The 19,574-nt window shown below is 38.4% G+C and overlaps 1 protein-coding gene across 2 annotated transcripts in view; it reads left to right on the plus strand.

Annotated features, from left to right (window-relative positions):
- Positions 1-19,574, plus strand: part of LOC127873262 (muscle-specific protein 300 kDa-like) — a 229,236-nt gene that overhangs the window by 45,005 nt on the left and 164,657 nt on the right. For both annotated transcript variants that reach the window (XM_052417036.1, XM_052417035.1), the window contains exons 37-49: positions 171-321; positions 715-887; positions 1,337-1,489; positions 3,052-3,216; positions 3,735-3,931; positions 5,449-5,578; positions 7,574-7,726; positions 9,087-9,251; positions 9,825-10,457; positions 10,796-11,275; positions 14,360-14,524; positions 16,980-17,162; positions 19,189-19,332. In XM_052417036.1, the coding sequence (XP_052272996.1) occupies positions 171-321; positions 715-887; positions 1,337-1,489; positions 3,052-3,216; positions 3,735-3,931; positions 5,449-5,578; positions 7,574-7,726; positions 9,087-9,251; positions 9,825-10,457; positions 10,796-11,275; positions 14,360-14,524; positions 16,980-17,162; positions 19,189-19,332 (2,892 nt within the window). The remainder of the gene's footprint in view (positions 1-170; positions 322-714; positions 888-1,336; positions 1,490-3,051; positions 3,217-3,734; positions 3,932-5,448; positions 5,579-7,573; positions 7,727-9,086; positions 9,252-9,824; positions 10,458-10,795; positions 11,276-14,359; positions 14,525-16,979; positions 17,163-19,188; positions 19,333-19,574) is intronic.

A 19,574-nucleotide genomic window follows, 5' to 3' on the forward strand; every position in this document is an offset into this window, starting at 1 on the left:
AACCAAAGTAAGCAAAATTGTTCAGCCATGGGAAGCCCTGTTAATGCTTGAGAGTGTTAGTCCCTACCAGTTTATATTTTGTCTTTAAACATGGCTCATTCGTTTACCACATCACAGGAAGTAAATCTGAATCTTTCATTACAATGCTCTTTATGTTGGTTGGTTTTCAGGAGTTCTCGGTGATGAAGGAGGAAGGTCAGCTGCTGATCCACACGGCCCAGTCCTGGGGTGAGAAGACCATGAACAACACGTCCATGGACGGCCGCGAGATGATACGCCAAGAGCTGCAACAGCTGCAGCAGGAGTGGGATATCATGATCAGTGAGTGGGATATGCTAAGCGAATGATATAAGCCTCATTATGGGAAAACTGGGCTTAATGCATATGTCTCAGATTAGCTTGTTTGTGCTTTCCGCACAGGCTTGTTAGGGACAACGCTTTTATGAAATTTATTTTATGGAATTTTTTGTGAAAAGAAAGCCCCTTTGAACAGAAAAATCAAGTTTATGCGGAAAGTGTCATTCAAGATTACCCTGTGTGGATTGCACTGGCCAAGTTTTTCCAGAACTACTCTCATATTGTTTCTCTGTCCCTTGAGTATATAAAATAAGTGTTTCTTAGCTGCATTAACCAACATGAGGCATATCAGTTTCACTTTTTTTTCTAAAATTCCCATTCCTTCTGCATTTAAACATGTTATATTTCCATCTACAGGTGAGGTGACTGACACAAAGGTGATGCTGGAGTCATGCCTGCTGCAGTGGACAGACTTCAACGACAGCTATGAGCAGATCCAGCGCAGGCTGCGCGAGATGGAGAAGCGTCTCCGTGGTAGCGACCCCAAGGTTGACCTTGGCGAGAAGAAGGCTGAGCTACAGAGAATCAAGGTGCTCAACATGATTTTGCTCGAATCTTTTTATCAGCATATATTATTTTAGCCAAATTCTAGAAAAACTGGTCTTAATGCTTGTGTGTAAAGTGATATCTCAGATAAGCCTGTGCTGTGGTTTACTTGGTACTTAAAATGCCAGAAAATGATTTAAAAAGATAGACGGAGGGATATTGTTTTGGCATTGTCCATCCGTCTGTCTTTCCGTCTGTCCGGAGCCATATCTTGGAAGTGCTTTGGTGATTTTCATTGAAACTTGGTATGAGTATATATATGGATAAGAGGATGATGCACGCCAAATGGCATTGAACACCATCTGTTAATAACGGAGTTATGGCCCTTTGTATCTTGAAAAAAATGCTTGTTTGAGTGTCAAATATAACTCTTTTGTGTCCAGAAGCATATTGGCAGGGGATATAAATTCAACGAATTTGCTTGTTCATACAGGGTATCTACCAGGACGTGGTCTCGTTTGAGCAGATGGTGGAGTCTGCAGGCACGAAGGCCCAGGACCTGATGCAGAAGTCTCCAGCCAGCAAGGCCTCCACGGACACCTCACAGATCATCAACAAGTACCACCAGATCAAGGACCTCGCCATGGTATGCAGTGGCATGGGATGAAATGTTGTCTTGTTGGTGTACATTGTGGATCTAGGCGTTTGTTGGGATGTTATATTTTATCAAATACTACCAGATCAAGGACCTTGCTATGGTATGGATTTGTCTTGGATGATGACTTAGTATTGTTGGTAAAGTGTGGATCTACTTATTGTTGGTAAAGTGTGGATCTAGGTATGGTTGGTAAAGTGTGGATCTAGGTATGGTTGGTAAAGTGTGGATCTAGGTATGGTTGGTAAAGTGTGGATCTAGGTATGGTTGGTAAAGTGTGAATCTAGATATTGTTGGTAAAGTGTGGATCTAGGTATTGTTGGTAAAGTGTGGATCTAGGTATGGTTGGTAAAGTGTGGATCTAGGTGTGGTTGGTAAAGTGTGGATCTAGGTGTGGTTGGTAAAGAGTGGATCTAGGTATGGTTGGTAAAGTGTGGATCTTAGTATTGTTGGTAAAGTGTGGATCTAGGTATTGTTGGTAAAGTGTGGATCTAGGTATGGTTGGTAAAGTGTGGATCTAGGTATTGTTGGTAAAGTTTGGATCTAGGTATGGTTGGTAAAGTGTGGATCTAGGTATTGTTGGTAAAGTGTGGATCTAGGTATGGTTGGTAAAGTGTGGATCTAGGTATTGTTGGTAAAGTGTGGATCTAGGTATTGTTGGTAAAGTGTGGATCTAGGTATTGTTGGTAAAGTGTGGATCTAGGTGTTTTTGATAGTTTTATTTGAGCCTCTTTCTGGGAAAACTGGGCTTTATTTCATGTGCGTAAAGTGTTGTCCAAGATTAGCCTGTGCAGTCCACACAGGTTAATCAGGAACAAAACTTTGTGCCTGAATTCAATTTTTGTTTAAATAAGACTTTCTGATGAAAAATTCCATAAAAGCGGAAAGTGTCGTACTTAATTACCCTGTGTGGACTGCAAATCAAGGATACTGCTACAGTATTTTAAGGCATTTTTCACCAAACTGCAGTAGATAATCCTGACTTGGCACAATCCTTAATGTGTTGCATACACAGTTGAGTAGGATTGAAACTCAGTATTTGTGTTTTGTTAATTCTTCAGTTGAGGAATCAGTTATTTGTGGTGGAGTTAATTTATCAAGTAACCCCAGATGACTAAGGGATTTTATTTTTAAGATTGTTTTTTATTTTTCTTCACAACTGTAAATTGTAGATAACTTGTATGTCAGGATTTCATATTATGTATTCAGACTATTCTCATTCAGCTACTATTTTCACAGGATTGCACATTGTGGCCTCAAAACTAGTGTACATGATTATACAAATATAGAAATGATAAGACAGCTCTCAATCCTCCTCCCCCCCTGGGAAAACAGGACTGTATGTATGTTAAGTGAAGTCCCAGATTAACCTGTGCAGACTACACAGGCTAACCAAAAATGACACTCTCTGCCTATCCTGGATTATTGTAGAAAAGATACATCCTTCAAACAAAACATCCATAACAGCCAAAAGTGTCATCCCTGATTAGCCTGTGCAGACTAAACAGGCTATTCTGGGAGGACACTTTACACTCATGCATTCTCCCCCACAGGACATGCTAGCCAAGGCAGAGATGAATGTTGCCCAGCACACGGCCTACCATGACGCCTGCAACAACTTTGTCTCGTGGCTGCGAGTGGCGCGTGAGAAGCTGGCAACTTGCTCTGATACGTTCGGTGAGAAGTCGGCCATAGTGGGCAAGATTGAACGCGCCAGGGTATGTGTGTTTCTTTATTATCCCCCACCAAAGGCAACAAATTCAATGAGTTTGCTTGTACGTTTTAGATCTGCCCCAATCAATGAACAAAATGTATTCTGTATGGATATCAATTTTATTAATTGTTTGTTCAAACTGATTTCCCCTTGGTGTCTCAAGTGTTTGAAGTGGTTAAATAAAGGTTCCTTATGAAGTTAATGTAGTGAGATTTAATTGAACATATGTTGAAATTATGAAGAGATTCCTCTAAAATATCTTAGAATTTTTTTTTATATGAATATTTCCAAATATTAAAATTCGGACTATATCTTTTCATGTAAAAGGAAGAAATACATCTTTTAGAATTGCTTAAAAAAAGAATTTATTGGCACATCCATATGTTTCTTCATTATTCTTAATTAGTAATGTGATTTTGATAACTGGTTATGATTCTTACCATATATAGTTCAGTTTTCAATGTTTATTAATGTCTATTAAACTCAGCCATAAGTTATAGAGTGTATACAACTCTTATCCAGGCCCTAGTCGAAGGACTCAACGAGGGTGCCCAGCGATTGACTGAGGCCACTAAGTCAGGGGAGAGCACTCTTCCAAACACTTCCCCTACCGGACAGACAAAGATGCGGCAGGAACTGAAATCAATGAACAAGGACTTTGAAGAGTTCAGAGCAGAACTGATGTCTGCACAAGAGGACCTGGAGGAATGCCTCACAAGGTAAATTGTTATAGTGTAGCTTTTGTGTTTAAAACATCTAAAAGTCTATGATAACTTGTAATTAGTTGTTTGGAAAAAAACATGGTCTACCTAGTTCACAATTTGCTTTTTTGTGCAATGTTTTTTTGTGTGTGATTTTCAAAGCCTTATTATTTAGCTGGTCGTCGTGGTGTAATGGATATGGTGTCCGCCTAGCGACGGGGAGGTCATGGGTTTGATCCCCACCGTGGAAACGTTCTTTAGATCTCCCCCAAAGACACCGAGTACTGGTTCTAGGCCCAGGAAACGGACTCGAGAGCGTTTATATAAGCCTTAGGCTTTCGATGCAATCGAGCTAAAATAAATAGGTTTAAACTAAAGCCTAATTATATCATGAAAAATAACAACATTATAATAATGTGGGCATAACCATTTAACACAGACTTGATTGTCATACCATTTAACACAGACTTGATTGTCATACCATTTAACACAGACTTGATTGTCATACCATTTAGCACAGACTTGATTGTCATACCATTTAACACAGACTTGATTGTCATACCATTTAACACAGACTTGATTGTCATACCATTTAACACAGACTTGATTTTCATACCATTTTACACAGACTTGATTGTCATACCATTTAACACAGACTTGATTGTCATACCATTTAACACAGACTTGATTGTCATACCATTTAACACAGACTTGATTGTCATACCATTTAACACAGACTTGATTGTCATACCATTTAACACAGACTTGATTGTCATACCATTTAACACAGACTTGATTGTCATACCATTTAACACAGAATTGATTGTCATACCATTTAGCACAGACTTGATTGTCATACCATTTAACACAGACTTGATTGTCATACCATTTAACACAGACTTGATTGTCATACCATTTAACACAGACTTGATTGTCATACCATTTAACACAGACTTGATTGTCATACCATTTAACACAGACTTGATTGTCATACCATTTAGCACAGACTTGATTGTCATACCATTTAACACATACTTGATTGTCATACCATTTAACACAGACTTGATTGTCATACCATTTAACACAGACTTGATTGTCATACCAGTTGAATGTATTATCATGAACAAGACAGAATTTTCAGTTAATGAAGACTTACATGCGTTCATAGATTTTCATTTATGCAATTTTAAAATAAAAATATCCCATGCCACTATGTTCTATTGTATAACAAATTGTGATACAAACACAGAAACCCTAAAAAGGGTCTGAACCCCTTTCACCTAAAAGCAAAGTGAAAATGGTTAAGTGCAAACAGCATAAAACCAGAAAAGCATGCAAATAATTTTCTGGCTGTTCAGGTTTTATGCTGTTTGCTGCTTTTTAGTTTCTAAGAGTTTGAAATGCAGCCTTTAAAACTAAAATCTACTAAGAAAAGTATTTTATTAAATTTGATTTTCTAAGGGACCATAAATGCCTGAAAATGTGTATCTGAGTGGTAGAGGGTTACCATTACTGTGTTGTTTTCCTATGACCAGGTGGACCCAGTTTGAAGACGGATATCTGCACTTTAACAACTGGCTCAAGGAGACAGAGACCTACCTGAGGTCAGAACTCGACTTCAAGGCAACTATGGAGGAAAAGAAGGGACACTGGGAGCAATACCAGGTCTGTAGGCGGGATATTGGGAGTATGGTTAGGTCAGTGGGCGGGATACTTTGATTTTGGTTGGGTCAGTTATTGGAAAATTGTGAATTTTGGTTGGGTGAGTGTGTGGAAAATTATTGATATGGTCACCCCATTATGCAGGATATTTTATTAGCCGGATTTTTTTCGAAAAAATCTCGGCTTATAGATTGATGTTGTCGGGCGGGCGGGGGGGCGGGCGGGCGGGGCGGGGTGGCGGCGTGCTCGAAAATGTTAAAGTTCTTATTTCATGGTATAACTTTGGTATGCTTGGACCTAGAGTCTTCAAACTTGACATGAAGGTTGGCCAGGATTAACAGATGACCACTGGTCATTTCAAGGTCATTCATTTGAAGGTCAAGGTCACTGTGACCTTCAATATAAAAAATGTTAAAGTTCTTATAACTTTGGTATGCTTGGACCTAGAGTCTTGAAACTTGACATGAAGGTTGGCCATAACTAGTTAGTAACCACTGGTCATTTCAAGGTCATTCATTTGAAGGTCAAGGTCACTGTGACCTTGAATGTAAAAATGTTAAAGTTCTTATTTCATGGTATAACTTTGGTATGCTTGGACCTAGAGTCTTCAAACTTGACATGAAGGTTGGCCAGGATTAACAGATGACCACTGGTCATTTCAAGGTCATTCATTTGAAGGTGAAGGTCACTGTGACCTTCAATATAAAAATGTTAAAGTTGTTATAACTTTGGTATGCTTGGACCTAGAGTCTTGAAACTTGACATGAAGGTTGGCCAGAACTAGTAAGTAACCACTGGACATTTCAAGGTCATTCATTTGAAGGTCAAGGTCACTGTGACCTTGAATGTAAAAATGTTAAAGTTGTTATAACTTTGGTATGCTTGGACCTAGAGTCTTGAAACTTGACATGAAGGTTGGCCAGAACTAGTAAGTAACCACTGGACATTTCAAGGTCATTTATTTGAAGGTCAAGGTCACTGTGACCTTGAATGTAAAAATGTTAAAGTTCTTATTTCATGTTATAACTTTGGTATGCTTGTACCTAGAGTCTTCAAACTTGAAATAAAGATTGGCCAGTACTAGAAGATGACCACTGGTCATTTCAAGGTCATTCATTTGAAGGTCAAGGTCACTGTGACCTTGAATGTAAAAACATCCATAATAAACTGTAGAAACCTTTTGGAGTGATCATAAGGCTGTCTGGATTTCTGTGTAGGTATGTGAAAGCAAAACAATAAATAGTATTATTTCATCTAAGTTTATTTTCTTACATTTGATAATGAAATTGATGGAAACTTCAAACAATATGTTACTAATTTGCTAATAAAAAAATTGAGATCAAACTTTCCTAATTGTCAATTCAAGTTCATATTTGTGACCTTAAAGGTTATTGTTGTTCATGTATATGCATGCATTCAAAACATAACACAAGGTTTGCTCATGCCTTGAAAAGTACTTACATTTCATTTTGACCTTTGAACAATATTTCAGTAATTTAAGTATTGCATTGACAAAAACACGAAAGGTACTTTCCTGTCATTTAAATCAAAAATCCGGCTTCAATGCGGTCATCTCCGACCGCGGAACTCTTGTTTATAATATGGTTGGGTAAATGAGCAGATAATCATGAATAATGTGGTCATTGTTAATGCCTGCTTTGCTCTTTTTTGAAACAATCATATACTTATATGAAATGACAAAAATCATAAACATGGTTCAACCCTTTTGAGCGCATATGGACAGTAAAAATGGCTGTATGCAATCATCATAAAACGAGAACAGCCTGCGAGTAACTCGCAGTGTGTTTAGGTTTTATGCTGTTTGCTACTCATCAGTAACTAAGTTTTGGAAATAAAGCCTTTAAAATTTGAATCAGGCAAGAAAAGTCTTTAATTTGATTTCCTAAGGGACTTTGAACGTGTCAAAATGGGTAACTGAGCAGGAAAGTGTTAATGAAAGTGATAATATGATTAATCGGTATATTCCTTTTTTATCAGACGTTTGCGGAGGAAATACAGTACAAGCAGGCAGAGCTGGACCACGTCAACGAGAAGGCCCAGTCCTTGTTGCAGACAAACGCAGACGCCAAGACCTCGCATGCCATCACTCAGCTTACCACACGATACCAGGGGGTCATTGCTTTGTCTAAGGTTGGTTTTTAAGATGCCATGGGCCTTGTTCTGGGAAAACTGGGCTTATTGCATCTGTGTAAAGTGTCATCCTAGATCAGGTACAACACTATACGCTGAAGTTGGAGTTTTGTTTACAAGAAACTTTCTTTAAACAAAAAAATCCATAACATGGAAGTGTTTTTGATAAGCCTAAGCGGACAGCTTTTTCATTAAGCCCAGTTTTCCCAGCACAAGGCTAAATTATTTATGTGTCCGTTTTTTTTACATATGTACATATGAAATTAAACTCTTTGTATTTGCTAAAGGCACTTGTAATTGTATGGGTTTTTGGTGTGGCAAAAAACTACTTTTTCTACAGTACTATAGCTTATAATACAAACATAAACTGAGAAAAAAGAGATAATAAATACTTAGAAGAAATAACTGCAGGGCTGGTATTCACAAAACTCCTCAGGGAAAGCTGAATCTAAGGGGTATATGAGGGAAAAATTAAGATATTTTTTTTGTTAAGAAACACCAAGTTTTCTGATTTAAAAAAAAAAAGAATGATAACCATTTTAGCAATTTTGACTTTTAAAAATAGCATAAATGTTAAAGAACTAATCATGAAATAGGTTTAAGCATTGTATGAATTAAAGGAATTTGAGTATGTTTTCCCTAAAGAATTATGTGGATACTTGCCCAGACCCCTTTAATTCCCTTTAAGAACACAATGAAGTAACTATGAATCTTAACCCTTTCCCACTCAAAAGCAATGTGAAAATGGCTCTATGCAACCAGCATAAAAACAGAACAGCCTGTGAGTAACTCTCAGTCTGTTCAGGTTTTATGCTGTTTTCTGCTTAGCATTTCAGGGCTGGAAATAAACCCTGAAAAAATTGAATCTATTGAAAAAGGTCTCTTATTGTCCCCTACCGGTTTCACCAAGGGGACTTATGGTTTGCGCTCTGTCTGTCTGTCAGTCTGTCAGTCAGTCACACTTTTCTGGATCCTGCGATAACTTTAAAAGTTCTTAATATTTTTTCATGAAACTTGAAGCATAGATAGATGGCAATATGGACATTATGCACGTCATTTCATTTTGTTTCTACGTCAAAAATTCTGTTTGTTATGGCAACAAATTAAAAACAAAATTCTGACAATGGAATTTCTGACAAAGGTGGAGCCGGTAGGGGACTATATTGCTTGGCAATAGTCTTGATTAATTTGATTTTCAAAGTGACTACAAAGGCATCAAAGTGGGTATCTGAGTTGTAAAGGCCTTATGCATGTGCATAAAGTGTTGTTAGCCCAGGCTTATCAGGGACAACACTAGGCTTTTATGATATTTTTTAGCAGCAAAAGGTTTAGGTTCAAATCTCATTTTTCCGTGTTTCAGGACATTGTGAAGAACCTTGCCACGTACTACAACAACCACCTGCACTACAATGACAGCCACAAGGACTTCTGTCACTGGCTGTCCGAGACCAAGCTCCACCTGCAGACTGTCCATAGGACGGCAGGGTCCAAGGAGGACCTGGGATCCAAACTGGACAACATGACGGTCAGTGGGGGATCTGCTTGGGGGCTAGATACAAATGAGCGGCGTTCTGAGAAAATGGGGCTTAATGCATGTTGGTAAAGTGTTGTCCCAGATTAGCCAGTGCAGTCTGCACAGGCTAATCAGGGACAATACTTACTATCTAAACTGCATTTTTGCTAAGAGACTTCCCTTAAAAAAGACCATACAAGCACAAAATTATCCTGATAAGCTTGATCAAACTGCTCAGGCTAATATTGCGCAACACTTTAAGCACATACATTAAGACCTGTTTTCCCAGAGCAAGGCTAAAATTTATTGATAATATTTATGCTGTGGAAGAGGAACTAGGGGTCAAATTGTAAAAGGCATATAAATACAAGAAGCCATTATTATTCAAGTTGGGAAACTAAAAGAGATTGCTTTCTTTCTTAAATTTTAAAAGTTTAGTTGTCAATTATATTTTTATTAACACTCTTCTAATTGTAAGAAATTAGTTTAATAGAATTTGAAGACATTTTTGCATTATTTTTTTTTGCATTCTCTATTGTATGATACAATATGTCAGTCATGAGCATAATGCGGATGTGTTTGCAGGAAATGCAAGCAGCCATGGACCAAGGTCATGGTCACCTGCGTCAGGTTCTAGAATGTTCCGAGCGCACTCTGCCCAGCACAAACACGCGGGGTTGCCAGGTGATTCGCAATGAGTGCGAGACCGCCAAGGCTGAATACGAAAACCTGCTGACAGACATGTCGCAGGCTAAACGCGGGCTTGAGTCTGCGCTGACACAGTGGGGAGACTTCGATCGCTCCTACGAGCAATTCCACGTCTGGCTCACCGCCATGGAAGCCAAGATCAACTCTGACCCCGGACTCAAAACTGACCTCCCAGAAAAGAGATCAAGCCTCGAAAAATACAAGGCTCTGCAAGCAGATTGCCTTGCTCATCGCGAACTCCTAGAGAGGCTTGAAGAGAAGGCCTCAAACGTCAATGACGCTCGACCCCAGTCACGTGTCCTTGACCTGAGGTCCCGCTACTCAGCCGTTGCTACGGCAATGAAGGAGTTTGTGTCGCGTCTGGACGGCCAGGTGGGTGCCCACGAGGAGTACCGCCGCTCGTACATCGGATGTCTGGACTGGATGGCAAACACTCGACACCGCCTACAGAGACTCAGTGACTTCTCTGGGGACAGGAAGTCCCTCCAGGACAGACTGCAGCAAATCAAGGTCAGTTGGTTTTTCTTTTAGATTGTTCAATTTCAAGCAGGTAATTAAGTCATTCATTTACCAAACAATTTTATTGAATACTTACACCTTGAATGAAACATTAAATTTTAATTTCTTTTAATTTGTTCAATTTGAAGCAGGTATTTAAGTTGTTCATTTACAAAACAATTTTGTTTAACACTTATGACTTGAATGATTTGCTTAGTTGGATTTCTTTAAATTTGTTCTATTTCAAGCTCATAAATCATTCATTCAGTTTGTTTGATGAAAAGAAAAACAAAAAGAACAAAATACAACCAAAAAGTGTATTACATGAAATGTACATGCTTCAACTCCAGGAATTCAAAGGAGAAATGCGTCATGGTCAGGACATGGTCAATAACGCCACACAGCTGGGAGAGCGTGTCTGCATGACAACCGCACCGAGAGGTCAGGAGGCCATCCACAAGGAGATCCAAACGCTCAAGGAGGATTGGTCGAGCTTCGCTGGAGCTGTAAACGAGGTCGAATCCAACCTGGAAGTCTGCATTGGCAACTGGCTGGAGATGGATGATGCCCTGTCTGGCTTTACTCATTGGATGGAAAAGATGGAGAGAAAGATGAAAAACTTAAACGACAGTAAATCAGACAGCTCTAGAAAGGAGCACATGTTCCGTGAGGCTGAAGACATTCTGCAGGAGGTGGTTAACAAGAAGTCCGCTCTCGAGGTCGTCCGGGAGAAGGGCGAGGCTGTTGCTCAGCGCAGCACGGACCCCCGTCTCTCTAACAACATGATGCAGCTTGCTACACGCTACCAGGCGCTCATTTCTGCAGCAAAGGTTACATAGCACTTTGATTTGCTTCTCTTTGCAGAGGTCTTTAATAAAAAGAAATTCTACCAGGTGCTCATTTCTGTATCAAAGGTTTGATGGCATTATCAATAGCCTGTTTTTACAGAGATCTTTAATAAAGGCTTTTTAGTTTGTATTTTTATTCAGAAAATTTGTTTGACTTTTTCCGCTGTGGCAAAGGTGAGATGTCTTGGTCCCATTCGAAAAGATCCTTTGGGGAAAACTAAAGTATTTTTTTAGTATATTCTATGAAAATTCCTCATGTCTTTGGTTCTAATTTCTTCAGTGATTTGCTATGTGTGATGAAATTCTTATTCAGGATGTTTTAAGAATTAAAATACCCATCTCCAATGTCAAAATTAATACAGATAATTTTTCCCAATTGCAATTAAAAAGAAATTCCACAACCTTAATTGACAAAAGTATATGATAAACAGGAAAAGTGCCTTGTAGTTGTAAATGATAAAATTGGTTGTGTGATAACGGATGGCAGTTGTGTTTACATTGAAGTTTCAGTTTGATTGGATTGTAAAGTGTAAACAGCAATAGTCAAATATGTTTATTAGTGTTCAGAACAATAGATAGCTGTTTACTTTACCTGAGTCAACAGATCAGATACCTGTTTGATAGTCCATGGGTACAAGCCTACAGGATTTGTGAAGTAAATATTGCTTGAATACAAATCAATTCTTGTTGTTTTTGAGTGAAGAATACATTTTTTAGCTCATCTATTTTTTGACAAAAAATTATGAGCTATTGTCATCACCTTGGCGTCGGCGTTGGCGTCCGGTTAAGTTTTGCGTTAAGGTCCACTTTTCTCAGAAAGTATCAATGCTATTGCATTCAAACTTGGTACACTTACTTACTATCATGAGGGGACTGGGCAGGCAAAGTTAGATAACTCTGGCGTGCATTTTGACTGAATTATGTGCCCTTTTTATACTTAGAAAATCGAAAATTTTGGTTAAGTTTTGCGTTTAGGTCCACTTTTTTCAGAAAGTATCAATGCTATTGCATTCAAACTTGGTACACTTACTTACTATCATGAGGGGACTGGGCAGGCAAAGTTAGATAACTCTGGCGTGCATTTTGACAGAATTATGTGCCCTTTTTATACTTAGAAAATTGAAAATTTTGGTTAAGTTTTGTGTTTAGGTCCATTTTATTCCTTAAGTATCAAAGCTATTGCTTTCATACTTGCAACACTTACTAACTATCATAAGGGGACTGTGCAGGCAAAGTAATGTAACTCTGACTGGCATTTTGACAGAATTATGTGCCCTTTTTATACTTAGAAAATTGAAAATTTGGTTATGTTTTGTGTTTAGGTCCACTTTATTCCTACAGTATCAAAGCTATTGCTTTCATACTTGCAACACTTATTAACTATCGTAAGGGGACTGTGCAGGCAAAGTTATGTAACTCTGACTGGCATTTGGACGGAATTATGGGCCCTTTATACTTAGAAAATTGAAAATTTGGTTAAGTTTTGTGTTTTGGTCCACTTTACCCCTAAAGTATCATAGATATTGCTTTCATACTTGGAACACTCGCAAACTATCATAAGGGTACAGTAAAAGGACAAGTTGCATAACTCTGGATGTCATTTTTACGGAATTATGGCCCTTTTTTGACTTAGTAACTTTGAATATATGGTTAAATTTTGTGTTTCGATCCACTTTACTTTTTAAGTATCAAGGCTATTGCTTTCAAACTTCAAATACTTTCATGCTATCATGAGGTTACTGTACCTGGCAAGTTGAATTTTACCTTGACCTTTGAATGACCTTGACTCTAAAGGTCAAATTATTAAATTTTGCTAAAATTGCCATAACTTTTATTTATGATTAGATTTGATTGATACTTTGACAAAACTACTCTTACCTGACATACCACAATAGACTCCACCCAAACCATCGCCCGTCCCCCCCCCCCCCCCCCCCCCCCCCCCCCGAATCCCCCCCCCCCTATTTTTTTTTTTTTTTTTTTTTTTTAAGATCATCTCACAAATGACTACCACACCCTCACACTATACCCCCACCCCACCCCACCCCAAATTTTTTTTGGAAACGGTTAAAAAACAAAACTAACTATTTTGATTATTTTATGTTTGAAATACCGTCCAACCATCGCACCCAAGAACCCCCCCTCCCCCCACCCGAATCCCCCACCCCCCCCCCCCCTAAATTTTTTAATATTTATTTTATTTTTAAGATCATCTCACAAATTACCACCACACCCTCACACTATACCCCCCACCCAACCCCACCCCCCCCCCCCCCATTTTTTTTTTTTTGAAATGGTTAAAAAACACAAATATTTATTTTTATTATTTTATGTTTGAAATACCGTCCAACCATCGCACCCAAGAATTCTCCCCCCCTCCCCCCCCCCCCCCCCCCCCCCCCCCCCCCGATTTTTTTTTCCCTTTTTTTCGCATTTTTGGAAGATAATGTAATAAATGTCTTCACCCCCACACAATGCACCCCTCTTCACTCCACCCCTCCCTCCTTTGTGATTGAAAATGAGAGTCCCTTCACCTTTAAAAAGAAAATAGATGAGCGGTCTGCACCTGCAAGGCGGTGCTCTTGTTTTTTAGTTTGAAGTTCCAATATTTCCATTTTCAAGAACAATGTCAGTTCTTATGACTATATATTTATTAAACATAAAGGAGTGAAAATATAAGTATTGTTTTCATGTCTATGAAGTTCTGTGTGTCTTTAATAAAACAAATCTGTTGCAATATTTTTCATCAATTTTCATGACATACTTTTAAATCATATTTGATTGTTCACACAAATTTTCGTAGTAAAAAAGAAGACTTAATGGTGGACATGTAAATTCATGGAAATCTTATTTTGGAGACAAAATGTTGGTCATTTATGATGTGTTTGTGTTAAAAAATTATATCAGTCAATTCATGAAATCAACGAAAAAAATATGGTCTCGATAATAATAATGATTATATAGTAACTGGGATTCATTGACTGTTATATTAATAAATGAAGTGTGAAACCATGTAACAATGAAATTCATATGTGAATTGCAGTTTCATCCATTAATTGTTTCCAGAACCTGGTGTCACAGCTGAGTGAGAACGCACGCGACCACAAGGAGTATAACGACGCCTTCGATGCCGCCACGAAATGGCTGGCCACAATGGCTGACCGCGTGCAGGAGTGTAACGACACGGCAGGAGACTGGCATACACTTGAGGACCGCATGGACACAATCAAGGTCGGTTGTTACATTCATTTGCTTTGCTGAAAAATGATTAAACAACCTTATGAATTTGTAGTTTATATTCATTCATCATACTTTTTTAGACATATGATAGAAATATTAAAATTGATGGTCCCATTTACCAAAGGTCTTAATTGGTCAAAAGGATAAAATGTGAATGTTCCTGAAAATTCTCTACAATTATCTTTGCAGATTGTGAAGTGTAGTTCAGTAATAGGCTTTGCCAAGTATTCACATACGTTTGTAGCATTTTATTGAGTGGTATAATCTGTATTGTTACTGGATGGTTATCAGTTGAATAATGGCATATTTCAATATGAAAATATATTAAACTTGTTATGCCCCCAGTAGGATGGCATATAGCAGTTAAACTGTCCGTCAGTCTGTCTGTCCATCAGTCAGTCCGTCCGTCCATCCGAAAACTTTAACATTGGCCATAATGTTTGCAATATTGAAGATAGCTACTTGATATTTGGCATGCATGTTTATCTTATGGAGCGCTGCACATATTGAGTGGTGAAAGGTCAAGGTCATCCTTTATGGTCGAAGGTCAAAAAAATAAATCCAAGGGAAGTAGTAAGCTTTGAAGGGGGATAATTTCTTTTTATCATTTGGCAGGTACAGATCATTTTTACAAGAGTAGTAATATTTTTTAAAGGGATATAATCAAAAAGAAAAATATATAAATCAAAGCGGCGCAGTAGGGGGGCATTGTGTTTCTGACAAACACATCTCTTATTCATTTAAAAATGGTTTTAGGCCTTCTTTTAACAAAAACTATTATTCTCCAGTTTTTAGCCGGATTTTTTTCGAAAAATCTCGGCTTATAGATTGATGTTGTCGGGCGGGGCGGGGGGGGCGGGCGGGCGGGCGGGGTGGCGGCGTGCTCGAAAATGTTAAAGTTCTTATTTCATGGTATAACTTTGGTATGCTTGGACCTAGAGTCTTCAAACTTGACATGAAGGTTGGCCAGGATTAACAGATGACCACTGGTCATTTCAAGGTCATTCATTTGAAGGTCAAGGTCACTGTGACCTTCAATATAAAAAATGTTAAAGTTCTTATAACTTTGGTATGCTTGGACCTAGAGTCTTGAAACTTGACATGAAGGTTGGCCATAACTAGTTAGTAACCACTGGTCATTTCAAGGTCATTCATTTGAAGGTCAAGGTCACTGTGACCTTGAATGTAAAAATGTTAAAGTTCTTATTTCATGGTATAACTTTGGTATGCTTGGACCTAGAGTCTTCAAACTTGACATGAAGGTTGGCCAGGATTAACAGATGACCACTGGTCATTTCAAGGTCATTCATTTGAAGGTGAAGGTCACTGTGACCTTCAATATAAAAATGTTAAAGTTGTTATAACTTTGGTATGCTTGGACCTAGAGTCTTGAAACTTGACATGAAGGTTGGCCAGAACTAGTAAGTAACCACTGGACATTTCAAGGTCATTCATTTGAAGGTCAAGGTCACTGTGACCTTGAAGAGTAAAAATGTTAAAGTTGTTATAACTTTGGTATGCTTGGACCTAGAGTCTTGAAACTTGACATGAAGGTTGGCCAGAACTAGTAAGTAACCACTGGACATTTCAAGGTCATTCATTTGAAGGTCAAGGTCACTGTGACCTTGAATGTAAAAATGTTAAAGTTCTTATTTCATGTTATAACTTTGGTATGCTTGTACCTAGAGTCTTCAAACTTGAAATAAAGATTGGCCAGTACTAGAAGATGACCACTGGTCATTTCAATGTCATTCATTTGAAGGTCAAGGTCACTGTGACCTTAAATGTTAAAATGTTAAAATTGTTATAACTTTGGTATGCTTGGACATAGAGTCTTCAAACTTGACATGAAGGTTTGCAAGCACACTTAGATGACCACTGGTCATTTCAAGGTCATTCATTCTAAGGTCAAGGTCACTGTGACCTTGAATGTAAAAATGTTAAAGTTCTTATAACTTTGGTAGGTAAAAATGTTAAAGTTCTTATTCCATGTTATAACTTTGGTATGCTTGTACCTAGAGTCTTCAAACTTGACATAAAGGTTGGCCAGTACTAGAAGATCACCACTGCTCATTTCAATGTCATTCATTTGAAGGTCAAGGTCACTGTGACCTTCAATGTTAAAATGTTAAAATTGTTATGTATATGCATGCATTCAAAACATAACACAAGGTTTGCTCATGCCTTGAAAAGTACTTACATTTCATTTTGACCTTTGAACAATATTTCAGTAATTTAAGTATTGCATTGACAAAAACACGAAAGGTACTTTCCTGTCATTTAAATCAAAAATCCGGCTTCAATGCGGTCATCTCCGACCGCGGAACTCTTGTTAATGTTATAAAATGCTGAACAATATTTGTTACAAATTGTACAGAAAAAGTTCATGCAATTTAACATGTTAAAATTGTTCTAAAGGCTAATTTAAACATCATTTCTTCTTTAGAATATAACAGCCAGCATGGATGAGGGTCTCCAGAAGGTCAACCGTGTGTGTGACCTCGCTGAGAAGATCCTGCCGAACACGTCATCAGAGGGCAAGAGGCTCATAGAGCAGCAGGTCACCGAGCTGACAAACGAGTGGGAGAAACTCAACATGGCCATCACCGACTGCAATGCCATGCTAGAGGTACTCATAGTTCATAGCAGACGTTTATTGGGGGCATAGTCAAAATGCTTAGATCTTTGTAGCATGCTCCAGGTAGGGGTAGAACATTGCAGTCCTTTTGAGGGAAGGATACTAAAGTGATGTTTTGTGAATATGATGTAGTATTAGCTTATTTTAAACCATTTTCTTTGCTGTTAATACAATAATTTTTTCAAAAATAATTAATCCTGTGTCTAATATATATTTGTGAATAAACACCATGGGCAGGTTTCCTTCTGGTATTTTCTCCCAAATTGAATGCATGCAAAAATACTGGATGGCTACAAGGAAGATATGTTAGCCTTGATTAGTGATTGCCAACTTTTTATGTCCCCCACTATAGTAGTGGGGGACATATTGTTTTTGCCCTGTCTGTTGGTTGGTCTGTTGGTTGGTTTGCGCCAACTTTAACATTTGCAATAACTTTTGCAATATTAAAGATAGCAACTTCATATTTGGCATGCATATGTATCTCATGGAGCTGCACATTTTGAGTGGTGAAAGGTCAAGGTCATCCTTCAAGGTCAAAGGTCAAATATATGGGTCAAAATCGCTCATTTAATGTACTCTTTTGCAGTATTTCAATATTCAAGATAGCAACTTGATAGTTGGCATGCATGTGTATCTCATGGAGCTGCACATTTTGAGTGGTGAAAGGTCAAGGTCATCCTTCAAGGTCAGATGTCAAAATTATGTGGACAAAATCGCTCATTAACCAGGTTTTCCGAAGGAAAAAACTGGTTATTAGATTGGCGAATGCGGGCGGGCTGGCTGGCTGGCTGGCGGGCTGGCGGAATAAGCTTGTCCGGGCCATAACTATGTCGTTCATCGTCAGATTTTAAAATCATTTGGCACATTTGTTCACCATCATTGGACGGTGTGTCCCGCGAAATAATTACGTCGATATCTCCAAGGTCAAGGTCACACTTTGAGTTCAAAGGTCAAAAATGGCCATAAATGAGCTTGTCCGAGCCATAACTATGTCGTTCATCGTCAGATTTTAAAATCATTTGGCACATTTGTTCACCATCATTGGACGGTGTGTCGCGCGAAATAATTACGTCGATATCTCCAAGGTCAAGGTCACACTTTGAGTTCAAAGGTCAAAAATGGCCATAAATGAGCTTGTCCTGGCCATAACTATGTCATTCATTGTGAGATTTTAAAATCATTTGGCACATTTGTTCACCATCATGGGACGGTGTGTCCCACGAAAGAATCACGTCAATATCTCCAATGTCAAGGTCGCCACGACTAAAAATAGATTTAAAAAAAAAAAAAAACTTACAAAGGGGGTTAATTTTTTTTGGTCATTTCAAAAGTTCAGTTTGAGTTTTCTCCCTTTATCAGATTTTTTTTTTCACAATGAAAACCTGGTTTTGTGACAATTTTGTCCCTTGTTTTATGAGTACTTTTGCAATATTGAAGATAGCAACTTGATATTTGGCATGCATGTGTATCTCATGGAGCTGCACATTTTGAGTGGTGAAAGGTCAAGGTCATCCTTCAAGGTCAGAGGTCAAATATATGTGGCCCAAATCACTTATTTTATGAATACTTTTGCAATATTGAAGATAGCAACTTGATATTTGGCATGCATGTATATCTCATGGAGTTGCACATTGTGAGTGCTGAAAGGTCAAGGTCATCCTTCAAGGTCAAATATATGGGTCAAAATTGCTCATGTAATGTCACTTCTGCAATATTGAAGCTAGCAATTTTATATTTGAAATGCATGTGTATCTCATGGAGCTGCACATTTTGAGTGGTGAAGGGTCAAGGTCAAGGTCATCCTTCAAGGTCAAACGTCATATAGGGGGACATTGTGTTTCACAAACACATTTTGTTTCATTGTGCATTACAATAAAATTTCACATACTTTAAAATCACTTAAATTAAAAGGCTTAATAATAATAATCATTTCTTAGATAACAAAATAAAACAAAATAATTTTTTAAGATTTTTGTGATACATATTAAGTACCAACTGTTAAACCACTGTGTGGCAGGGTGTGCAAGAGCGGTGGAACGACTATGAGGAATACTACGGTAGCCTCGTCAAGTGGCTGGCCGACATGGAGAACACTCTGGGCATGGACCCTGAACCAAAAGCCTCCCTCGTGGAGAAGAAAACACAACTGGACAAATATAAGGTATGGTGACGCTCTATTGTGATAGGGGACAAATCAGAACAGATTTGAGCTGAGCTCTGTAAAAATGGGGTTTTATGCATGTGCCTATAGTGTTGTCCCAGCTTAGCCTGTGCAGTCGGAACAGGCTATCAGGGACGACACTTTCCACTTTATTTTTGTCTTTCTGTTAAAAGAAACACTGTTCCTGACAAAATACCAGTGTAGGTGGAAAGTGTTGTCCCTAATTAGCCTGTGCAGACTGC

This window comes from Dreissena polymorpha, chromosome 3 (assembly GCF_020536995.1).
Source record: "Dreissena polymorpha isolate Duluth1 chromosome 3, UMN_Dpol_1.0, whole genome shotgun sequence".
Classification (NCBI taxonomy): Eukaryota; Metazoa; Mollusca; class Bivalvia; order Myida; family Dreissenidae; genus Dreissena; species Dreissena polymorpha.